The sequence below is a fragment of the Eschrichtius robustus genome, chromosome 3, assembly GCF_028021215.1.
Source record: "Eschrichtius robustus isolate mEscRob2 chromosome 3, mEscRob2.pri, whole genome shotgun sequence".
Lineage (NCBI taxonomy): Eukaryota > Metazoa > Chordata > Mammalia > Artiodactyla > Eschrichtiidae > Eschrichtius > Eschrichtius robustus.
This window is the reverse complement of record NC_090826.1, coordinates 114,293,680-114,311,154: the sequence shown is the minus strand read 5'-3', so window position 1 is coordinate 114,311,154 and position 17,475 is coordinate 114,293,680. Positions and strand designations below refer to the sequence as shown.

At 55.5% G+C, this 17,475-nt stretch overlaps 1 protein-coding gene across 1 annotated transcript; it reads left to right on the top strand.

Moving 5' to 3' along the window:
• Window positions 1–11,761: 11,761 nt before the first annotated feature.
• On the top strand, window positions 11,762–16,921 carry CRABP2 (cellular retinoic acid binding protein 2). The gene is made up of 4 exons (XM_068538253.1): window positions 11,762–11,995; window positions 15,462–15,640; window positions 15,855–15,971; window positions 16,440–16,921. Exons 1-4 carry the CDS (start codon window positions 11,926–11,928, stop codon window positions 16,488–16,490), a joined length of 417 nt encoding a protein of 138 aa, XP_068394354.1. The 5' UTR covers window positions 11,762–11,925; the 3' UTR covers window positions 16,491–16,921.
• The last annotated feature ends 554 nt before the right edge of the window (window positions 16,922–17,475 follow it).

The following is a 17,475-nucleotide window of genomic DNA, read 5'->3' as shown; positions in this document are numbered from 1 at the left end:
AAGTTTAGAGACACAAATTCCCATGTATGCAATATGCCAAGTGCGTTTATGAATATCCTACGCCTACAGTCTACATATTATTCACAGTGCACTTTCATTTACCCTGTAATTAAGGGCAAGTCCACCAAACAGCCCATAACAGCATTTTATTGTTGTATTGATACTAGGTTTCAAGTTTGATCTTGCCACTTACTAAATTTGTGATGGTCAGTCAGTTTGTTTCTTGGAGCCCCAGTGGTTCTAGCATTAAAATTCTGGGGTTCTTTTCTAACCTTGAAGTTTAACTGATGGTTGCTGTCATTAATAATAATAATGGCAACCATTTATTGAGTGCTTCTCTGTGTCAGGCACTGTGCTGAGTCCTTTAGGAGCATTGTCCCATTCTCTGTAAGGTAGGTGGTGGTATTCCCATTTAACAGTTGAGGAACCTGAGGCTGAGAAAAAGGAAGAAATCTTCCCCAGGCCAAATAGCCGGAGCTTGGTGGTGCTGGCACTCAGACCTGCCAAGTCTGCCTGTCTGAAGCCTCTGCTCTTAACCACTGCCCTACTTGGCTGTTAACACATTCAGGCAGCACCTGATGAGGCTTGGAATCCTTCCACTCAAATGTTTATTAAGCACCTGCTATGCCAGGCATCGTGCTAGGCACAGAGAAATGGCATGTGCCCCCGAGTTGCTTACAGCAACCTGAAGAAGAGAAACCAGTAAACCAGTAAACTAATTTCAATGCCCTGTGGCAAGTACTGTCCAGAGTCATTGAAGGATTTAAAGCAGGGGAGTGAGGTGGTCAGATCTGGGTTTTAGGAGGACGATGCTGGCAGCCAAATGGAAGCAGGATTGGAGAAGGGCCAGGAGCTGAGTTCTTCTGCTTGACTAATTTGATGAGCAGTGATGGAGTCCTGAATTAAAGAAGTGGGAAGATGCATATGATCATCACTGAGGAGGTAGAATCAGTAAGACTTAGAGATCAGGGCAAGAGGATTAAAGGTTGCCTTGATATTTCTGAATTACAGTGAATAGACAGCAGTGGTGCCGTTCACCAAGACAGAGAATATGGTGGGCAGAAGAGCAGGTTTTTGAGGAGGATGACTTGAGTATTGACTGGCTTGACTTTGAGCTGCCTGAAGATACCCAAATGGAGATGTCCAGCCAGCAGCTGGATGTACCAGACTGGAGTTTAGCAGAGTAAAAGAGATCTGGGGCTGGAAACTAAGGCTTAGAGACAAGAGTGTAGCAGTGGGATGGAAGCCTTGGATTGGAATGAAGCCTTTATATATAAAGGTATAAAGAGGAACAGAAGGTCAAAATCAGAGTCTCAGGAGGTACCCATCCTTATAAGCTGCTGGAGGAAGAGAGGTCTGAGAGAGGGCTATTGGGTAAGAGGACAACTAAGGAGACTCCCCAGGAGAGAGGAGATAGCATTAACAGCACGGAGAGCCAGTAAGCTGAGAGCAAAGAAAAGGGTCTATTTTGTAGTGATTTGGTGCCCTTCATCTCAGCAATGTCTGTGGTGGTGGTGGGGAGGGCGGCAGAAGCTCAGCTGAGGTGTGCTGGAGAATAAATTGGAGGTGAGGAAGGAGAGGAGTGGGTGTGGACTGCTCTTTCTTGGCTCTGAAGAGAAGCAGGTGAAGGTTGCTGTAGGAGTGAGAAGTCTTAGGATGCCAATGGACAAAGCCAGTAGAACATAAGGTGGCTCATGAGGGGGCAGGTGAAGTAAGCTACAGGGGATCCTGAAAGAGTAGGGGGAAGGGTTGCCAAGCTTAGGCTTGGCCAGCAATAGGGATCCCTTGTCTTCTGGGACAGAAAGGAAAAAGGAACGGGTAGGGCAGATGGAGATGGTTTTGGATGACGGTGGAATAAAGTGATTAGCACCTGGTGACCTCGATTGCTCATTCATTCAGAGGCAGAGTGGTCTGCTGAGTATGAGGGGGAAATCAGGGGACGGGAGCTTGGGAAGAATAAAGACAGTTTGCAGCAGCCACTGAGAAGACGGGAGAGCGAGCCGACCGAGAACACGAGGAAGGGCCTCTGAGCAACGGCAGAGTTCCTGACTGAGGCCAGAACCTGAATTTGCAGGAGCACTGCAAGCTGCTTGTCACAGTTTTTTCTAGCATCACTCGGCAGCCCAAACAGAGAAGTGGAGAGTTTAAATGCTTGCGGCTGCATAGGCCGCAATGGGAGGACAGTGTGTGGTCCCGGAGGTGAGTGTCTGAACTGAGATGGAGATGAGATTGTTGGAGTCCGTGGAGTCAAGGACCTGAGAGGCTGACCTATTGAGTAAGTGCTGGAAGCCCCCAGGTGGCTGGCCGTAGGATTATATATCTCTATATCTATATATCTGGATCTATATCTATAGATAGATAGATAGATTTCTTTTTGATTGCTCTGCACGGCACGTGGGATCTTAGTTCCCTGACTAGGGATCGAACCCGTGCCCCCTACGGTGGAAGCGTGGAGTCCTAACCACAGGACCTCCAGGGAACTCCCCAGCAGCAGGATTAGAAACAGGAGGATGGGGAGCCTGAGCTAGATCCTTAGGGACCTGAGGTAGATAGATGCAGCAAACAAGGAGTTGAAGATGTAATAAACATATGGCGTGAGCCTCAAAGAGTTGGGTCAGGGATTTCTAAGAGGGCGGCTGAGGCATCATGGAGAAGCATGCAGAGTTCTGAGGCCTCCCAGGCAGCAGTCATGGCCTCCGCCAGGGCTATATCACTCTCGTTTTCAGACCTGATGTTTGTCAGAGTACCTCTTTCATGCACCTATCAAGGACAGTTAAATAAATGATTAAGCCAGGAACAAGAGTACTAATGAAAGACAGGTATTTCTTTCAGCCTTAGTAGTCATTGATTTTGGTTGATGTCATTCACTTTTCATTCACTTGTTCAAGAAATATTTATTGAGTACAAACCATGTGCCAGGTACTGTTGTAGGCTAGCAAAGTCTGCACGAACTTCCCTTGTAGTGGGGTGATGAGTGACATGAGGAAAAGTAAGGGGATAAGGCAGATATGTGTACATAAGATTTTAGATGGGCTGTTTAGAGAAGACCTCTCTGAGGAAGTGACATTTGAGCAGACCTGAAAGAAGTGAAGGAGCAAGTCATGTAAATATCTAGGGGAAGAACATTCCAGAGGAAGAGATAGGTGCAAAGGCAGGAGGAATGTTTGGTGTATTTAGGGAGCAGCAAGGAGGCCAGCATGGCTGGAACAGGGGAAGCCAAGGGGAAGGGGGTAGGAGTTGGGGTTAGTGAGCAGGGGGAGATACAGGCAGATAATATAGAGCCTTGTAGGCCATCGTAAGAAGTTGGGCTTAATATCTGCACAAAATGGGGAACCAGTGCAGGGTTTTGAGCAGACTGGTGTGAACTGACTCAGGATTTAAAGGACTCCCCCTGACTGCTGTGAAGGGAGGAGAGTGGGAACAGAGAACCAAAGAGGAGACTCTTGCTGTAATCTAGGCAAGAGATGATAGGAGTTGAGGCAGTGAATGTGGTAAGTGGCCTCACTTGAGACTAACTTTACATACACATGGACGATCTTTGGTGTGGTTGATGCTGAACAAATGTTTAAGCCAAGACCGACATCTTTGGCTTTTCAACTCTCACCCAAGCTCCTGTATACACTAGCCCACCAAAGAGAGCTCAGGAAGTACATGCACCCTCAGAAGCTGGGGACCCAAGGATGGTCAGGGGTGGAGATTTGCTGCAGACTCTGGGCAGACAGGGTTGCACTATCTCTTTCGGGCAGTGACTAAATGGATAAGTGACATCTAGTGGCACTGCTAGGGGAGGGGTCCTGGTGAGTCCCTTCCACCCCAGCCCCTGGCCTGTGGGAACTGCTGCACAGGTTTTTGCTCCACTCTCCTCTCTGCCCTCCCACCGCTTAACTGTGCTGACTTGCTGGTTTTGTTTGTTTCTTTCTTTAATATGTAAGGCTTCTAGCCTTATTTAGGGATACCATCAACTCTGTGCTTTCTTTGAAAGAGTGTATATAATGCATAGGATTTTGAGAGAGATGGGGGTGGTGGGAAGAGGCAGAGAGAGAAGGTATTTTTAAGAATTTGCCATGGAAAGACAAGTACATCTTAATCTTCCTCCAGGCTCAACTGAATTCCACTCTGAGGTGTTTAAGAGCAAAGCTTTGGAATCAAACAGACCCAAGACAGTACATGGAAAGTTGTTGCACAGTGATGAGTTCAGAGTCAGAGCCACTCCTTTCCCAGACCTGGGCACTGAGGATTGGGCCCTGTGCCTGTGACCCTGACCCCCCTGTCCCAATGCAGCACCAGGAACCTAAATTGTCTGGCATCCCTAGACCAGAGGCAGCTTCCCCAAGGGGCAGGTTCTTCACTCCCTTCTCCCTTGTGGAATCCTGCTCGGTTGCTTCTTGGAAAGATTCCATGAGACGGATCCAAACCATAACCAAAGGAGGAAGAAGGCAGACTGCCCCTGCCCTGGGAGCTGGGGAGGGAGATGGAGCCCACACCCAGGACCAACAGGGAGGCAGAGGCAGATAATCCAGCCTGACAGCTGGAGACCTAAGGCTGGGGCTTGGACGCCGGGCTGAGCTGGCAGAGTGGGTAGGTCTGGGAAGCTTTCCTGAAGGGTGGGAGGGTGGATCTGGGGTCAGATCAAAGGGGACCCAGGCTGGGGAAAGGGCAGAGTGTTCTGTTGCCTTTCTGCTAGGTTAGAACCCACCCCCATGCCCACTCTCCACTCCAAGGCAGGAACTGCCTCCTCCCAGCTTTGGAATCAATTCCCTGGGGCTCCTAGGAACCTAGCACCAGCGGGTCAGGGAGCTCATCACAGGAGACTTGGCCCAACGAGACCACACTGCCCACAAGCAGGGAGAAAGTCACACCCTGTGTGTCCTTGACTCAGGATGGCTCCCTCTCTAGGCCAGTTACTGCAAGCTCAGTGGGAAGACTAACCAAAAATCCAGGTCATCTGGAAACCTGGAAATGTGTGGCTGACAGTCCTAGAGAGCTGGGATTTAGGAGGCGTGAGACCGTGGCGAGAGGTTGGCAGCTGTGAAATCCAGGAGCTGCTGGCTCCTTTGATCCCCCAGGGACGTGTCCCTGAGGATCCCAAGTGCCAAAGCTCCCGCTTGGATGTTTTTCCCAGGTTGGTGGAGAAGACGCAGTCCGGGGCGGGGGGTGGGGGGAGGTGGGGGCTTTGTCACAACAGTGTGTGTCCTCAGCCTGGCGAGCTGAAATTCACAGGCACTAGTCCAGTGCCCTCTGGGAATCTGGGCAGGCTGGGGGGCCCTGGTGGATGGGATGGGGTAAGGAGTACTAGGTTGGGGGAGGCAGGGAGACTGTACAGTCTCTCTTTGACAGCTAACATTTTCCAGAGCTGGAGCCTACAGGGGAAAGGAAATCAGAGCTTCCCACCTCACACATCTTTTTCCCATTTTGTTCATGCTGCCCAGGGAAAGCCATTAGGGCTAGGTCAGTCTGGGGCCTCCCCCACCCTCCCATGTCTCCAGCCCTGCTATAAGGAGGGGTGGGATGGCAGGGTCACTGGAAGGACAAGGTCCTAGCCTGGCAAAGGGGCCAGACTCTGAACTCTTGTATCCCTTCTTAATTCCCTGCCTGCTCAAGATGGGAGGATGGGGGCAGGGACCAGGAATCTGGGGGACCAGGAATCTCCTGGGGCCCTCCCTTACTATGCTCAAATCCCCCTGCACCTCTGATTCTGTCTACAGGGAGTCTGGCCCACTGGCCTGGGCCTGGTCTGCAGCAAGAAGGGCCCTGGTGTTGGGGAAGCTGGCACTTATTACCCGACTCTTGTAGCTTCAGCCTCCTTCCTGGAGCCATTAGCACAGCTGGTTTCCGTAGGCCCCTAGGAGCCAGGCTGGGGGCCAAGCTACTAGGTCTTTTTTTTTTTTTTTTTAATTTATTTATTTATTTTTGGCTGCATTGGGTCTTCGTTGCTGTGCGCCGGCTTTCTCTAGTTGCAACGAGCGGGGGCTACTCTTCGTTGCGGTGCACAGGCTTCTCATTGTGGTGGCTTCTCTTGTTGCGGAGCACGGGCTCTAGGCGCGTGGGCTCAGGAGTTGTGGTGCACAGGCTTAGTTGCTCCACAGCATGTGGGATCTTCCCGGACCAGGGCTCGAACCCGTGTCCCCTGCACTGGCAGGCGGATTCTTAACCACTGCGCCACCAGGGGAGTCCCAAGCTACTAGGTCTTATCTGGAGACAGTAGCTGCATTTGGGGGCTAGAGACAGGAGGGAAATGGGAGAGCTAAGGAGCTTTGAAGAGGTGTTCTCCCCAAGCTGGCCGAGGTTCCTGAGTCTGACCCATCAGCCGCCCTTACCCTGCCCCCCCGCCCCAGGGACAGTGAGTCCAACACCCTCTTTCTGTCTCCATCCAGAACCTCAAAGCCCAGACCTGGGGCGCCCTCAGTTTCTTCTCGCCCTTCTCGCCTCCCTCCTGGCTCTTTCCTCTTCAATCCCAGAGTCTGATTATCTGGCCCAGTGCCCACCTTCTGCAGTTCAGGCCAGAGGAGGAATATAGCACCCATCCAGTCTGCAGCCTTGCCGATTTCTTTCTTCCTCTAGAAACTCCAGATCATCTCAATGGAGAGAAGGGTTCTTTAGACCCCTGGCTCTTCTTCCATTTGCCATCCTCGGAGAGTGGGAGAGGAGGCATCTGGGAGATGGCTCGGGCTCCCCAGAACCAGTCTTGGGCTAGACTGCAGGCTGTTCATCTTTTCCAGGGTTAGCCACTGTCCCCAGGTGCCATGCAAACCCAGGTGTCCAGGCTGCCAAACCTGTCATAGCTACAGCCTTCTCCCTCCTGCCTTGGGCTGCCAGGGGTTAAGGGGCCAGTGCAGGGCAGGGAGTGGAAATGGCAGAGGGGTCTGGCCCTAGTCACTGCATCATAAAAGCTAAGAGGAGTTTAACTGCAGGTCACGGTGCTGACTGACTTCTTCATCCAGCAGTGCTGCCCTGGGGGGATTCCTTCAGAAGGTGGGGAGGGGCCACAGCTGGCCAGAGTCAGGTCCAGGCCCATCCAGCTTCAGATGTTGACAACTGCTACCAACAGCCCCGGCCACACTGAATCCCCACCTCAGCCTGGAGGTTCTCTGAGAAGCATGGAGGCTCCAGAGGAAGGGGAGTCGGGTTTGGTGCCTTTCACTGCAGTAGGAGAGAAAACTGAGCAGGGCCCTACGTGGAGAAAGGGATGACCTCCCATGCCAGACTGGCAAGAAGCAAAGTCTAGGTGGTGGAGCCACGGTAGAGGGACAGAGGAACAAAGAGCCCAGGGTCAAGGAATAGAATCAGTGCAGTGGTGGCCAGGCCTTGTGCAGGGGGTCTCCAGGCTCTTCAGTGACTGCCCACACCTCTGCGCCTGCCCCCTGAAAAGACGAGCAGAGCCAGGGGCCTCTCTCAGGCGAAAGAGATTCAATCCGGACACGTCTTCAGCCAGTGCATCCCCACCTCCTCCTTCTCCCCTCCCTTGCTCAGCCTGCCCGGCTCAGTGTGCCCGGCCCAGCCCTGAGGAAAGCGTTGGCAGACGGAGCTGGGAACCAGGTAGCAGAGCCAAAAACAACAGAGGAGCCGCCTGGCTGCCTGGGTGCGGTGCAGATCCTCCCCTGGTCTAACTGTCATCCCTCCTGTCACAGTCAGTCCCCTCCTTACACCCTGCGGGTCTGACCCTACTGGGACATACTTACCTCCCTCTTTGCAGGGCCCCGGGGCTGGCCCTGGAGGCCACTTGTCATCCCCTGCCTTTGAGTCCAGCTGCCCCTTCCCCCTGGTCGCTCAGATTCTCTGCTCATGCCTTCCTTAGTTCCCAGGGTCTCTCCCGTGTGCCCAAATGTTCCTGGGAAATGAGTTGCCTCCTTTCTAGATCTCTGTCTCCCAGCTTGCACTTTAGCTTGCTGGAAGCTCTTTTTTGGTCTAACTGCCATCCATCCTGTTGCAATGGCAATTTCATTTGGGGAGAATCAGAGCCGGCCTTACCAGATTTGTAAAGGGCTGGTCCCTAAACCCAGGGAGACACACGAATGGAACACCCCCTTCGGTACCAAGGATCAGAGCAGACTAGGAGGCAGGATGCTCAAGTCTACGTTTGGTGCTGAGTGGAATCCTGAGGGCTCAGGGAGGCCAGGAGACACAGCTCTCCTGCCCCAGGCACTCCCAACTCCTCTCTTCTACTTTCCGACTTCCCCACCCTCTATAGAAGTCTTGCTTTATTTGCTGCCCCTACCCTGAGTGGCAGAGACCCAGGTGTCCAGCCCCACCTGGGTTTAATTTCTACGTGACTCCCAGCCAACAAACTCTGTGATCCAGCAGACGCAATAACACTGGTCAGGGTGAGGCCCTTCTACAAGTGCTGGCTTTGGCCAGAGAATCTCCTTGGTCCCGGTTGGGGGTGAGGGTGAGGGGTTCATGACACTCCCACTCTTCCCATCACTCCTCCCCCACTCAGCTTCAAGGGAATGGAGAGGAGTGGGGGAGCATCTACATCTACTCACACCCACACTCTTGCAACCATTCAGAGCCCACCCATCTCCATTCCTTCTGCAAAACCAGCCACTTTCCTCATAGCCACACTGCAACGGGAACAAAGCCCCAGAGTGTTTCTTTCCTAACTCTCTCAAGCTGGTTGGTTTCCTCCCCACCCCACCCCCATCCTGCCTCTTCTCCCCCAGCTTTTCTCACCAGTTAGGCACCCTCCCCCACCTGAGTCTCCAAATTCCTAGGGGAACCCCAAGAGGAGTATGACCAAGGCTCCTAGAAAGGGGAACGCGTTGCCCCAGGAGATCTGCAGCAGATTTGGTCATAATTAAAAGGCCAGCGACACTAGGAAATTCCTTCTCCTTATGGATCCCAGCGGGAAATTAAAGCCAGTTGTGACTGAATGACTGATGCTGGCTAAACTCCTCCCCATCGCCTGGTTTCAGGGCCCTAGCCCCTGCCCCTTGCCCCTAGGCTCCCCCAGCCTCCTCTGTTAGCCCCCTTTCCCGGCACCCCCAGCCCTCTCATCCCACTGCCCCCAACCCCAGTCCCCCAACCCCCTTCCCTTGAATCTCCCCTAAGCACCCCTTACACATGAGCCTCCATGCTTCTGTGGGGTAACAGGGCTGCTGCAGGCTGAGACATCCAGCCTAGCTGCGCAGCACCATGCTCTGGACCCTCTGCCCACCTCCCTCAGCCAGGGTTGGGGTGCGGGGGCTGAAGCTCAGGCCCAGAGCTGCCAAACCACAAGCACATCTGGAAAAAATTCCCCTCCCAGCCCAACTTTCCTTTGTCTTACTTCTGTCTTTTTGGAAATTCTGGCTGCCTGGCCAGTGGGGGGAGTGAGGAAATGAAGGGAGGGGAGTGGGCCCAGGCCTCCTTCCTCCACCCCAGGGAGCCCCCACCTCCAGCCTCTCCAGTTTCCTCAGCCAGACCACATCCCTCCTCTGTGCTCCTGCAGGTCTAGGCTCCCTCATTCTGGTGACCATCTGTTGAGCGAGGTTTCTACATCCTTGGTCACAAGGCTTGTGGGGGAGAGGGCCAACACTGGCCCTTCTCTTTTGCAGCAGGAGGGATGCATATTGAGGAGGAGACTGGACTATTCTGGCTGGGGTCTCAAGAGGGCTGGAGTGGAGATGGACATGGGACCTGGGTGGAAGAGGTAGGGGGCAGTGAGGGGGAAGGAGAGGCAGCAGGAGTCTGCTTTCTGCCATGTTCCCTCCCCCAGCCTCTCCTCATCCCTTTGGCTGGGAGCCTGATTTCACTGTCATAATCTAATCCCCCTCCCTTTACCTACAGCGTTGCTGGAGCCGGGTGGATGGGGGAGGAGCGCAGGCAGTGCCTTAACCCCAGGCCCTGAGCACCCCCTAGGGACCACCCCCTTCCCTCCACCACCTCTGCTTTTGTCTGTCCATCCTCCGAGAGCCCTTCGACCTGCTGCCCCCTCACTTCCAGAAGACCAGGCCAACCACACCCCCAAATAAACTCTCCCACACCAAACCTGGAACCCTAAAACCAGGCTGGAGCATCCAGCTCCCTTCTTCAGAATTGACATTTTATTGGTTATTGCAGGGTGGGACCCTGTCAAGAAGTCCTTTCTACAGTCTAATCTCCATCCCTCCTGCTCCAGAGTCACCCTAGTTGCATTATGTTTTTCCTGCACACCCATAATTTAGAGATTTTCCTCTTTACAGCACAGAGGCTCGACCTCCAGTGTGTCTTTGGTAAATCCTCCAGCCCCTCTCCCTTGGCTCTCCTCCTCCGGGCTCCTCCCCAACTAAGGCCCCTGCCTCCCTAGACCGTTCCGGGGCTCTAAGGGAAAGGGCTTAGAGTCTCGGAGAGCCTGTCCTCTGCTCCACCCATGGCCACGCTGGCAGGGAGGGGCCAGGGCAGGAACCCAGGGCTGGGACCAGATGTGGGGATTTTCTTCCCCGCCTCGGAAGAAGCTGGGAGGACAGCTCCGGCAGGGTGGCGGGGGTGCGGTGCGGTACGGGCATCGGGGCCACGTGCACGGATTCGCCGAGGGCAGCTGGGCCGCAGTGTCCCTCAGCGCTGGACAGGCCCCCGGGTTCCGCCCGCTCGGGGTACCGCATCCTCTGCGGTCGGCGGTCTCGGGTCTCCCGGCCTGTCTCCGAGGTTCCCTGCCTGACTTCCATTTCTGTTTCTCTGTCTCCCCCCGGGGTCTCGCTCACTGCCACTTGGGTCTCCGCGGGGAGCCGTTCCCTGCCCCCTCCTTTGATCTCCCACTTCAAAGCCGCTCGCGGAGGGGCGGCCTCTCCTTCCGCCCGTTTTACGGCTCAGAAGGGTGACACCTGAGACCCCGCTCCGCCCCTTCCCCGGGGCACCCAGACTCCCCCCAACCTAGGTGGCAGCGCGGCGCGCCAAGGGCTCCGCGCCTCAGTCCCCGCCTCCCCTCCCTGCCGCCTACTGAGATTCCCTCGGGGGTCTGGGGAACCGAGTGACCGAGAAAGCGCCGTAATAAAGAGCTCGTGTCAAGTGATTGGCTGTGACCTCTGCCCTCCCCAGCCTGGCGCTCCAGGCTCTTGTTTAACCCTTCGATGCCCGCCCAACGCTTTAAGAAGAATGAGTTTCCCTGCGCCAACTTCCAGCGTCCGCAGGCGCTACTGGAGCCGGATACGGGGTGGGGAGTCGAGGGTGGTGGGTAGGGGGTGAAGCCCCCTTCCAGCCTCTTCGAGTTGTTCCAGCAGGGGGCGCCGTTGCCTCACTTAGGTGCCTGGCCCCTGAACCCCAGGGCTCCCCAGCCGGTCTCTTGAGTTCGGAGCGGTCACACTGGATCCAGCTCAAGCTTCAGTGGAGCTGGAGCTCGGCCGCCCACTCTCTTCCCCAGCTCTGGCTTGCAAGCAGGGGTTCACCCGCCGGTGGTGTCGCCGGGTGTCCGGCGCCAAGGAGTCGAGCGCACCGTGTCAGGTTGGGCAGGGAATGGGGAACAGGCGAGGTGCGACCCTGTGCCTCGGACTGCAGGACATGAGAGCCCAGCATCTGTGCCCCGGGCCTAGCGCCCTCTCCTCTCGGTTGAGAGCCCAGTCCGAGGGCTAGCCCTCCGTCCGCCTCCTCATCCACCCACTGGCGCGGGAGCCAGCAATCTCGGGCCCTCTCAGCGAATTCTGGACCCGCCCACTGGGCTAGATCCAGAGGACGGGGTGGGAGTGGGGGTGGGGTGGTAATGCAGGGCCGGGGCTCAAGGCCCCCCAGGTGGGGTGGAGGGGGGGGGAGCGGGAGGCGGGGCCACCTCATTCTTGGGCAAGGGCGGGTCCACGAAGGGTATAAAAGCTGCCCGCGCGAGAGCCCAGGCCGGCTTTAGGGTTGTCCTCGGACGAGTCCTGGTTCCTGAGTCTCACCATCCGGCGAAGGCGGCGGAGACATCTCTTTCGACTAAAGGACTCAGCGTCCAGTGCTCCAGCCGAAGGATCTAAGGGGACCGCCACTAGCACCGCCACCATGCCCAACTTCTCTGGCAACTGGAAGATCATCCGATCGGAGAACTTCGAGGATTTGCTCAAAGTTCTGGGTAAGGAGATTTTTGAGCGCCCGGGGGATGAGAGGGGGCTCCGAGGCCTCGGAGGTGGGTACCAGAAAGAAAGGGAAGTTGGAATCAGGGCGTGGGAAGCTGGGCGCCTGCATTCCCAAGAATAGGGGTCAGACGCCTGGGTCCCGGGGCGCTGGGTCCGAACACCTAAATCCTTCTTCCTCTGGCGGGGCGCCCACAGACGCCAAGTCCTGTGGCGACTCAGCCTCTGAATCAAGTAGAAACCAGAAGCATGAGGTCGGTATTCCCTGGGGTGAGGCAGTGGGGTTCTCCGCAGTTCGGAATCTGCAAACCCTGCATCCAGGCTGGGAGCCTGGGTCCCTACCCAGCCGAGCCTCCCACCCCCACCCCAGGCATTCTTGCCTCCTTCCCCTTGCTCCCCGCAGGTAACCCAATCCCCGGGCAGATTCCATATCTCTCTGCGCGGGGCTCCACCCACCAGGTGATCCGTCACCGCAGGGCCCCCAGATCCCCCTTTCTTCCCCTTTCAGAACTTTTCCACTCTGCTCCCCCCACCCTCCATCTGTGAGACAAATATTTTCCTACAGCGAGCAACTCCAGAATCCTAAGCTCGCTCTGGATAATTATCACTTTCTTAGATTTCAACAAATGGCTTCGTGTGAAACCCCAGCCATCCCCTCCCTTTCAGAAAATCTGAATTCTCTTCTCCCTGCCTCCCTGGAGACGGGCTGCAGCCCAGCTAGGTCTGTTGGTTAAAGGTGGAGGAAGTTGAATCTACCCAGACTGCCCTTCCCAACTTCTGTGTGCCCTCTGGTATCTGGGGAGGCGGGGGAAAGCCTGGGCCGGCTGGGGAGAGGGCTCTGCAAAGAGATGGAGGTTAGTCAAGGACCCAGCCACTGGGAAGCCACCTGGAAACCCGGGAGCCATCAATTTCTGAACTGAACAGAGAGACCCCAGCTGGAATGAGCAGAGGGCACCCTGTGTGGGGCAGGGTGCTGTAGAAATGAGTCAGGAACTAGGAAGGGTCTGGAACGCAGTGAGGAAAGCAGGGATTTCCATCCTTCCTTACCGTTAGTTCTTGTAGTCTGACCACAGTATTTCTTGTAATCATGTCAGCCTTTCTTGCCCTACCCTTGTTGAAATTAAAGATCCAGGGACTTCCCTGGTGGTCCAATGGGGACTCCGCACTCCCAGTGCAGGGGGCCTGGGTTTGATCCCTGGTCGGAGAACTAGATCCCGCATGCATGCCTCATGCTGCAACCAAGATCCTGCGTGCCACCAAGATCCTGCCAAAGGATAAAAATTTTCCCTCAGAAAGCCTAGATGTCATTCCCTCCGCCAACTTCTCTGGATTCTGGCCCCTCTCCCCAGTGGAGGAGGCAGTGGCCTGGCACACCCCCAGGCCCCAGCTGGAGGATAAGATCCCAAACCCAACCTTGTTGTCTGTCTGTCTTCAGTCTGTTTGTCCTCCCTGCGGGGTCTCTCAGAGCCACGTGCCCTCCTCAGGGCTTGCTGGGGGGCAGATTGAAAACAGGCCCGTTAGACAAACACAGTCCTGAATCAGCCAAGGTTGGCTGAGCCTGGCCCCAGCACCACAGGTACCAGAAGCTGGCTGGAGGGGTGTCTCCTCTGGACCTAGCCTTGCTTCCGCAGGAACCTCAGTCCCTTCTCACCCCTCTTTGTCCTATGCAAGAGTCTCTCTCCTGGGGAGGGATGATCAGGTGTTTGGGGGATACCCGTCCCATCCAGTGTGATGGTCATGACACATAGCTAGCAGCTCCTGTTCCTATAACGGGAAAGATGGATAACAGGATGGACTTCCCAGGTAGCACCAGAGAGTGAAGTAGTCTTTTTGTCCAAGGAGGTGGAGTGGGATATGTCTCTTTTACCAAGTCAATTGGTCCTGGGAACCGCAGTCATTTCTCCCTGGACCCAAGAGATCGGCAGCCAAGAAGTGGGCTCCTGGGGCTCCTGAGGCACAGGGCTTCCTCCCACTCCCTTCTGTCTGGAATAGAGTGGGTCTGCTCTGGTGCCGAGGGGAAAGGGGATTTGTTTCTCTAGGGACCCAGGTCTGGAGGAGGGCCAGGGGGTCTGGACCGCATTGGGAGATAGGGAATCCCACTTGCCTGGCACAGCCCAGCTTGGCCCCTCATCCCACCCATTGCTTCCCTGAAGCATTCTGCTCCAGTTCAGGGCAGGAGGCCAGGCCAGGTGAAGTGGTGTAGAGCTTGGACCTGGGCCCTGACTAGAGGTGCCTCCCTGCTTGCTTGACTTCCTGTCAGAGGGCTGCTCTCTCCAGCTCCTCTACCCCTTTTAAATAACTAGGGAATAGAGAGAAGGGGTCCAATCTGGGAAAAGCTAGGGGGACAGCACAGGGACTCTGAATCCACAGAGGCTGAATGAGAAGGCCTGACCCCTGAAGTGGGGTGGTTGTTCCTGGAGTCGGGCCCACATCAGGGGAGGGGAGGGGAGTGTCCCTTTCTGTTCCAGGAGGGCAGGTGGGCAGGAGTCCGATGCAGGGAACTTTGTCTGAGCCCCAACTCTGGCTTTTTCTTTGCCTTCCTTTTATCAGTGAAAATAACAACAACAATAAGAGTAGCTATTGTTTCCTGAAAACATAAAGATGTGCCTGGCACTGTGTGTGCTAGGGCCTAAACACACATCATCCCATGTGATAGGCTCTTGAAGAAGTTACTGTCTCCATTTTACAGTTGTGGAATCTAAGGTTCAGAGAGGTTAAGCCATTTGCCCAGGGTCACCCAGCCTGCAAGGGAGGGTGAGCCAGGTGGAAATCATGGCCTAATGGATCTTATTTCACAGCCTGTGGTGTCCCCAGGCTGCTGACCATTCTGTAGGGGGAAACAGCTGTCCCACCTCTTCCCCTGCTGAGAATCCCTGCTCCTTCTCATCCTGGGGAGGGACAGAGACTCAGCAAATAAAGGCCACAAGACAGGGGAGGTGAGTGGGCAGAGAGGGAAGTGGCCCCTGCTCCAGGACGTGAGTAGTGAGGCCTGGCTGGGGAAGGCCTGCCCTGCACTTGGGCGGGGGTGCAGACGCAGTGACTCTGATGAGCCCACCCCAGCAGATGGTCTCCAGCAGGGTGGACAAAGGACCAAAAGTGAAGTGAATTGAGCCAAGGTGAGCTGTAGCAGGATGAGAGGAATAGGGGGAAGCTGCCCCCAAGAATCGAGTGAAGAGCTGAGACTTGGGGATCCCGATCCAGGGCTGCTGACTCATCCAGGTGGGGCCGTAGCTAGAAGCAAAACTCCCAAGGGCAGGGCACTGCCTCTCTGTCGCTCCTCCCTGAACCCACCAGCCATCAGGGCTGTACCACCTGCCCTTCCTCCAAGGTACTTTCTTGGACACCCAGGCAGCTTGCCCCTCTTCCCAGCTGCCCACAGTTTAGCCTGCTCCTGCTGTCCCTGGGGAGAGTGTGAGACAGGTGCCTGGAGCGCCCATAAAAGTCGAGCCCCTCCTCTCCCTCCAGGGGTAAACGTGATGCTGAGGAAGATCGCTGTGGCTGCAGCATCCAAGCCAGCAGTGGAGATCAAACAGGAGGGAGACACTTTCTACATCAAAACCTCTACCACCGTGCGTACCACGGAGATCAACTTCAATATCGGAGAAGAGTTTGAGGAGCAGACTGTGGACGGGAGACCCTGTAAGGTGCGTGCCGGGACGGGGTCCCTCAGGGTCATGGCATCTATTGCCCTGCCTCTCAACATGACATTTTCCAGTCTTTTCCTAGAGTCTTTCCTCCAGTTCCAATGGAGAAAGTACCTAGATAGTGGTGGTGGGTAGAAACGGGGTGCATCCCCTATACCTCTCACAGCATTGTCCCTGCTGTGGGCCCACCTCACTTGACCACCCTCTCATGCAGAGCCTGGTAAAATGGGAGAGTGAGAACAAAATGGTCTGCGAGCAGAGGCTTTTGAAGGGAGAGGGTCCCAAGACCTCCTGGACCAGAGAACTGACCAATGATGGAGAGCTGATCCTGGTAAGGCCTGCCTCCTCTCAGCTCAGAGCAAGACCAGTGCTACCTTCAGAGATTTTCCAGGACATTCCAGGGTGCAGGAGATTTAAGAACAACTGTGGCTGGTCTCCCCGTCTCCTATGAGGCTGCTGGGGCAGGACTAGGCTGTCCCTGTCCCATACAGTGTCCTTGTGCAAACATAAAAGTGTGTCCCTTCCGTGTGGAGCAAAGGACATGCGCTGAGAGGTCCCAACAGTTCTCTGCGGGGATCTTCCTGGCTTGGGGAGAAAGACTTAGGATGGACCCCTGGGGCTGTATTGTCCTACATCCCATGATGCCCAGGCATTTTGTGACCAGCTCTTACCTGTCAGTCCTGAGCCAAGAAGTAGGTTTGGACCTGGAGGTCAAGCAGAACACCTCCACTCAACCCTGCTGCTCCCAAGCACAGGACCCAGGGGTCTCCCGGGCTAACAATGACTTCTCCCCTTTCAGACCATGACGGCGGACGACATTGTGTGCACCAGGGTCTATGTCCGAGAGTGAGTGGCTGTGGCCCAAGAGCCGCCAGATCCCGCCACCAGCCCATGCTCCCTGCTTCATTGCCCCATGGGCTGCCCCTCCCCAGTTCCTTCCTTCTAGGTTAGCTCTCCCCTCACCCCAGTCACTTCTGGGGGTGCTAGGATGCCTCCTGCAGGGGCTCTGCTTTTTTTGGCCCCTCCTCTCCTCCCATACACCAACAAAGTGGGATGGATGGCAGGACCCCAGATCACCCATTCCAGAATCACTCCCCCCATCCCAAGTGAGCAGTCCCAGCCCCAAGCCAGCCCAGAGCACCGTCTCTCTCTTTTTCTGCAAGGGGACCCGAGGGCCCGACTGGGAAGACCGGCCCTCTGTCTTCCACTCTTTGTCCCTGTAGCCCATACAGTGTAGAATATTTATTGGTTAATTTTATTAAAACGTTTTAGAAAATAAAACCTGTCTCTGGCTCACTGGGAAGGGGTTGGGTAAGTCACCTGAGTTCAACTTCGCCTCTGAATTGCAGTGTGAGAGAGTCGATGTTTCAGCAGCACCGGTGCGACTCACACACCTGGGAGGGAACCACCTTCCCTTCACCTTTCTCATCACCACCCCCTCATTTGCTGCTGAATCCATGAGCATGACCTTCACTTCCCCTCCTCCAGCCTCCTTTGTCTCCTGCTCTGGCTTCCAAGGCCACCAGGGCACCCCTGACTCTGAGCAGGTGCTGGGGAACTGATTCCCACCTTCTCCCATGATGGTGACACAGCTTCCTCCTCCTCCAGTTGTTCCTTCTCTCTCCTCCAATCCCAATCTGTGGACGACCCCGGGCCTGGCCTTGGCTTCCCACCTGGTTCCAGATGAGCTCGTCACCACCCACAGGCTGGCCTTGCTCTTGCCCAGATATCCTCTGTGTCTGAGACAAACCCATCTCTGCCTTGAGATCCCTCACTCTGCCCCATCTGCCCTGTCTCCTGGGTCTTCCAGGCCCCTTGGGTCCTCCTCCCACTCA

Excerpts from the sequence above, each read along its gene's own strand:
- CRABP2 (XM_068538253.1), top strand. The coding sequence starts at position 11,926 with ATGCCCAACTTCTCTGGCAACTGGAAGATCATCCGATCGGAGAACTTC. Across the intron at positions 11,996-15,461 it reads GGATTTGCTCAAAGTTCTGG|GGGTAAACGTGATGCTGAGG; the intron begins GTAAGGAGATTT and ends CTCTCCCTCCAG. Across the intron at positions 15,972-16,439 it reads ATGATGGAGAGCTGATCCTG|ACCATGACGGCGGACGACAT; the intron begins GTAAGGCCTGCC and ends CTCCCCTTTCAG.